Here is a 6090-nt window from a genome sequence, read left to right as displayed (position 1 = left end):
CGGAGAAAGAAGTTATGTGCTCACAAAAGACAAGGCCAAGTTGCAGGAAGATTTAGAGCAGGCTTCGAGAGAAGCGGAGGCACTGAAACGGGAGATGGAGAAGCAATCCGCTGCCACCAGGTCCGAATCGGAGCAGGCGGAGAAAGAAGTTAGGTTGCTCACAAAAGACAAGGCCAAGTTGCAGGAAGATTTAGAGCAAGCTTCGAGAGAAGCGGAGTCACTGAAACAGGAGATAGCGGTAGTGAAAGAGGAGGTGGAGACATTGAAAGCGGAAAGACTAAACAACAGTTCCCGACTAATGGAGTTGGACGCACACGAAAGAGAACTAGTTGCAAAACGAAATGACATCGATCAATCCAAGCGACAGGTAGACATGCGGGCTACGGAGCTAGATCGAACCCGACAAGAGTTAGACATGCGGGCTACGGAGCTAGATCGATTGCAAAAAGAGCTAGACGCCCGAGATGCGGAGCTTACTCGGGAGGAAGACCGGCTCAAAAAGCTGGAGCGTTTGATGCTGGGAGAGAAGGAGACCCTTTTGGCAGATCGGGACAAGCTGCTGGAAGAGAAAGAAGAGCTGGCGACACAGAAGCAGGACCTGATGGATGAACAAACGAATACCAAAAGAAACCATGACGACCTTCTTAAACGGATGGCCAAGCTTGATGAGCTCGTGTCATTTGATGCCCTGGATGAGTTATGGTCCGGGTTTTTGGAGGAGGGGAGTACTGCGGATCTCGAGGTTCTGCGTGCTGTCCGGAGTGTCATTCACAAGTTGTCGGTAGAGAGCCAAGCATCAGTGAACCGGGAGAAGGAGAAGGAGGTAGAGCTGCGCAAGGCTCTGAACGTTGCGGAGGAATCGCTGAAGCGAACCGAAGAGTCTATGGACCGTGTTCGGGAGTCGTTGAAAGACGCCGAAGAGTCGGCGAGCAATTTCAAGACGCGATATGAACAAGAGAAAGCGTTGCACAAATCGGCTGTCCAAGCACTAGCATCATTCGAGAAGGATACTTCCGGTGAAGAGACTAAAGAGGCTTATCAGCAAGCTTTGCTTGGTCAGAAACAGGAGTTCGAACGAGCGAAAGAAATGCTCGAAAAACGACTATCAGGATCCAGGCGGGCTATTATTGAATTGGAGACCGAGAACGGTCGCAAGGGTCTGAAGCTCCAGGAGCTTGAAGCGATAATTGAGCAACAAAGACAATCTATCGAGGACTACGAAGAACAGAACCAGCGCAAGAAGGGCTGGTTTTGGTGACAGTCCCTAGCGATAAGGCGCAGTCCCCAGCGATAGTCCCTAGATCTCGTGACCGCCTAAATCCTTGAGTACAAGCCCTTAAGCTGAAAAGTCCACCCATACGCATAGTGGTTGATCCATCGAGACGTGACCATCGAGACGTGACCATCGAGACGTGGCCATCGAGACGTGGCGTGACCATCGAGACGTGGCGTGACCATCGAGACGTGACCATCGAGACGTGGCGTGACCATCGAGACGTGACCATCGAGACGTGACCATCGAGACGTGGCCATCGAGACGTGACCATCGAGACGTGGCCATCGAGACGTGGCGTATATTACATGGCCTATATATTACATAGGCCGCACGTTGTTCGCCGGCACCCACCTTGCGTGGGTGTGGCCCAAGCGAGTGTCAGAACTTGCAAGATTTAGTGGTGCCGAGTTTCATGGATATGCTCTTGTCAAACTGTTGTGGGCTGAACGATGCTGCGCGGTTGAGTTGTCTATCTTCTTCTTCCCCCGAGGCTCCGAATATGCTGCAGCCTTGAGACGGGACGATCCAGACCCCGTCGGTGACAAACTCTTCGTTGCGGACATCTCTCCCTTGGGTCTTGAGCCGCCCGTGGAAGCGCGCAATGAGGAAACCTACCAGGATGGCAGTCACTCCTAAACCAGCAATGTAGTAGACCTGGCGCCCTTTTACCTCCGAGAAGGGTTTCTCTTGAACATATTCGATCTGCTTCAGAAAAATAGGCTCCTTGTTCGACTGACGATTATTCACTGGCACGCGCATTTCACCACGGGCCGCACCTGGGAAATTACAGAATTTTTATTACGCCCTTCCGCCCGGGCCCACCCGCCCGCCCGGACCTATCTGCTTACTGAGAGTATACTTACCGAACCATCCAGCCAATGCGCTCTGCCCGGGTCCACTGCAAAAAAGACTGCGGTTCTCCGCAGGGTCCGCGATACGATGTCGAAGGCTCGCACACGTGTCTGTCCGCTTCAACCAGGTCCCATAACAACGGGCAGGCACGCAACGTCCACGGCGGCTCAGTCGTGCGACAGGGCCAGTGCAGCCCACACTCTGCCGCAACCACAGCACGTTCCTTCTCACTATTCGCTCCATTCACCCTCTGCACGCACCGGTCTCCAACCTGTTCTGTTGATGCGACGCATGTACCGAACACCCTCTCCATTTCCACGGGACATGGCACCTCGTACGTCACAACACACTCCGCCGTCTGCTGCGGCTCCACAAGTGCCGGCCGGAACTGCGCCGCTGTTTGACGACCCATCGTATCCGAATTCAGCAACGGCACTGCAGCTACGTCCACAAGAGGCTCTACGCTCTGCATGGTGTCCAGCGCAGCCGTCTGCGCCTCCTCTGCACTGTATTCACGACTACAAACCTCCACCAACATCCCTGCGACCAGCCACAGCCTAGAGTATATACGCATCACACGCGTGTTCGCACACGTGTGTGTCTACACCCGGGAGACCCAGCCACCTGGGCGGGAGACCCGGTCTCCCGCTTCTACGCCCACCATTCACCCACTGCTCTTTCCACCCACCCGGTGGGTGTGCACAGAACCTAGAACTAGAATTATCAATGATCTATGAACTAAAATAATACAAGCTCCCTAGTAGTATCCGGAGCTGGGGGGCGCCGCACCGTAGTTGCCGCCAGCCCCGCCATAGCCACCTCCGTAGCCTCGGTTTCCGCCGCTGTTGCCGTAGCCACGGTTTCCGCCGCCGTTGCCGTAGCGTCTCCCGCCGCCGAATCGGGACGGTCCTCCTCCGCCTCGGCTTGAGTAAGCCATGGACTGTAGCTCCGCTGGTACGGTTTGCTTGGCTTCTTCTAGGATCTTGATCAGGTCCCGAGCGAGTCCTCTGTTCTTATCGGTCAAGAACGAGTAGCTGGTTCCCGTAGCGCCGGCGCGGCCCGTACGTCCTATCCGGTGCACGTAGTCTTCGACCTGGCCGGGCATATCGTAGTTGACGACGATACGGACATCCTTGACGTCGAGTCCTCGAGAAGCGACGTCAGTGGCAACCATGATTGGGTGTTTACCGGACCGGAATTCCTCCAGCACGTACCGTCGTTCTTCCTGCTCCTTGTCACCGTGGATACAGAGCGCCTGATAGCCCTTGGCGCGCATTTCGCGCGTTAGAACGTCGCACGCGCGCTTCGTCTCGGTGAAAATAATAATGCGTGCGCCCGGCTCCTTTTCGCGCGCCTGGTTAATAAGGTCGAACAGTCGCGTCTTCTTTTCCTCCTCAGTGACCACATAGACGTTCTGCTCAACATTGTGGGACGCCTTGAGCTCGGAAGAGCCGATGGTAACTTGGACAGGATCCTCCCTACATAGGTCGCGTGCAAGACCCTGGACTTCCTTGGGCCACGTAGCTGAAAACATTAGCGTTTGCCGGTCGGGTCGGATGTCGGTAACAATTTTCCGGATCTGCGGTTCGAAACCCATGTCCAACATACGGTCAGCTTCGTCCAGTACGAGGTAGGTAACGCGCCTTAGACTCACAGTGCCTCGTTCCATAAAGTCAATGAGACGACCGGGACACGCGACCAAGATTTCGACGCCGCCGCGGAGGGCGTTCATTTGCATCCGCTTAGCCACGCCGCCGTATGCCACAGCCACTCGCATTCGGCAAGTGAACTTGATGGCCTCCTCCTTGATCTGTTCCACCAACTCACGCGTGGGCGCTAGCACTAACGCAATAGGACCTTGGTCGTAGCTGACGCGTGGCTGGTCCAGAATGTGCACCACCGCAGGCATCAGGAAGGCCAACGTCTTGCCACTACCGGTCTCGGCAATCCCGATCATGTCGTGGCCTGACAACAAAATTGGCCACGCTTGCGACTGGATGGGAGACGGTTGCTTGAAACCCGCTCGATACAACCTGTCGTTATACTCCTCCGGGAACCCCGCATCTTCGAAGCCCAGCACTGGCTTCACTTCAGCACCTACAACGCGCATTTCGTGCTCCCGTCGGAATGAATCCACTTGGTCCGGTGTCAATGCCTCTGTAGCTGGCGAGATCTTGTAAAAGTTTTTCTTGAAAGGTGTCGTGTCCGGTCCAGCAGACACCGGAGCGGCCGGAACCGCTCCTGCACCGTACCCAGAACCTCCGTAACTCGAACCACTATAACCAGAACCACCATAACCAGACCCCGAGCGACCCCCACTATAGTAACTGCCGCCTCGACCGCCGCCATATCCGTAGCTAGACCCTCCCGCGGAATAACTTCCACCGCTGGCATAGCCGCTACCTGACGCACGGCCTTGATAGTCACCGTAGCGGTTCATTCCACGAATTTTTTAATGCAATAAAACGCCCGGCCCCGAACGCCCGGCCTCGAATCGTTTCCGGAATCAAAAAAGAAGCTCCAGAGGCCCCTCCTCTGGCCGCTTGAGGGGTAGCAGCCCGTTGGGTAACGACCCGTTAGATAACAGCCCGTTGGGTAACGACCCGTTGTCCAATAGCCCGTTGGGTAACATCCCTGTTTTCTCGCATCTCCAATCATCTTTTCTAAAGCCGGAGTCCTTCGGACAAGCGGAGTCCTTCGGACAAGCGGAGTCCTTCGGACAAGCGGAGTCCTTCGGACAAGCGGAGTCCTTCGGACAAGCGGAGTCCTTCGGACAAGCGGAGTCCTTCGGACAAGCGGAGTCCTTCGGGCTTGCATCAGACGACTCCAAAAGGTTTATGCCCGGTCGACTCAACTCACCGTGAGCGCCCTCCTGAACTCCGAACGACGCGTGCGTGTCCTCCGATGCCTGAAAAGCCGCCGTCCGTGGCGCATCATCATTCCCCCGAGCTGAAATAGTCTCCACGGGCCCCGCATAACACGACTGCACATAACATGGCGGAACTGGCATCACAGGGGAATCATAAGCAGCGCCAAATGACAGAATCGCATGGCTGTTTGGACACGCATCCAAATCATCAAACTTAATTTTCTTCGGATTGCTGTATAACGGCCAGCTCATCGACGGGGGCTGGCCATAGACCGCCTTCAGTGCCTCTTGCCCGCGGCCAATCAACCTAGCAACTGCGAGATACCTCTCTATTATCTCCGCCGGCAGGCACCCTATATTTCTATTAACCTAAAGGAAGAACAATACGAGACATTCTTTCGGGAGGGGAGGCGGACGTCCGGTCGCGCTGGCATCGGATGTCCGGTCGGTCTGGCATCCGCATAAGCTGGAGGGTGTTTGTCGAAGCTGGAGGGTATTTGTCGAAGCTGGAGGGTGTTTGTCGAAGCTGGAGGGTGTTTGTCGAAGCTGGAGGGTGTTTGTCGAAGCTGGAGGGTGTTTGTCGAAGTGATTTATCGGGGTGAGGTGACGCCCACCCGGATAAATCACTTGGTGGGGGGGGGGGGGGAATTTTTACGTAGTTCAGAGCATCGTAAAGCACGTTTTTGGCGGCAGACGGAAGAACCAGAAGTACTCTAAGGGCGCTAGACATTAGAGGTATGAGGAGGCATTGACGACTGCAGATGTCTTCTTTAGTTGCTCTTTCAAATACTTTGCGAAATAGGAATTGCACATCCATATTAAGTGGCTGAAGTGAAGCAATCAGAAGCAACGATTCAATGGCTTCATCCTTTAGACTGTCCAGAAACTCACCAGTTATACCCGTAAACATAATATGGCAATATTGCTGATACTCGACATGGAGTAAAAGTATTTTCGAAAGTGTAGGTAAAACTGCAGAACAGAGACTGGGTATTTGTAGACAATACCAGTCTCGGAACTGATGGAAAATCACGTCGCAATAATCACTAAGCTCTTCTGCTCCATGATAGTTGGCTCCATGATAGTTGGCTCC

At 54.5% G+C, this 6090-nt stretch overlaps 3 protein-coding genes across 3 annotated transcripts; 1 reads left to right on the top strand and 2 right to left on the bottom strand.

Moving 5' to 3' along the window:
* Positions 1-94: 94 nt before the first annotated feature.
* On the top strand, positions 95-1258 carry GNI_129450 (putative RNA polymerase Rpb1 carboxy-terminal repeat protein; the record flags this gene model as incomplete). Its single annotated transcript, XM_011133810.1, has 1 exon — positions 95-1258. The coding sequence occupies one exon, from the start codon at positions 95-97 to the stop codon at positions 1256-1258; it is 1164 nt and encodes a 387-aa protein (XP_011132112.1).
* Positions 1259-1654: 396 nt separating this feature from the next.
* On the bottom strand, positions 1655-2666 carry GNI_129440 (putative transmembrane protein; the record flags this gene model as incomplete). The annotated part of the gene is made up of 3 exons (XM_011133809.1): positions 1655-2052; positions 2125-2174; positions 2329-2666. The coding sequence occupies 3 exons, from the start codon at positions 2664-2666 to the stop codon at positions 1655-1657; spliced, it is 786 nt and encodes a 261-aa protein (XP_011132111.1).
* Positions 2667-2885: 219 nt separating this feature from the next.
* Positions 2886-4568, bottom strand: GNI_129430 (DEAD-box RNA helicase; the record flags this gene model as incomplete). The annotated part of the gene is made up of 1 exon (XM_011133808.1): positions 2886-4568. One exon carries the CDS (start codon positions 4566-4568, stop codon positions 2886-2888), a length of 1683 nt encoding a protein of 560 aa, XP_011132110.1.
* Between the last annotated feature and the right edge of the window lie 1522 nt (positions 4569-6090).

The sequence above is a fragment of the Gregarina niphandrodes genome (genome assembly GCF_000223845.1).
Source record: "Gregarina niphandrodes unplaced genomic scaffold scaffold00032, whole genome shotgun sequence".
Lineage (NCBI taxonomy): Eukaryota > Apicomplexa > Conoidasida > Eugregarinorida > Gregarinidae > Gregarina > Gregarina niphandrodes.
The sequence above is the reverse complement of the archived record's forward strand: the minus strand, read 5'-3'. Positions and strand labels throughout refer to the sequence as shown.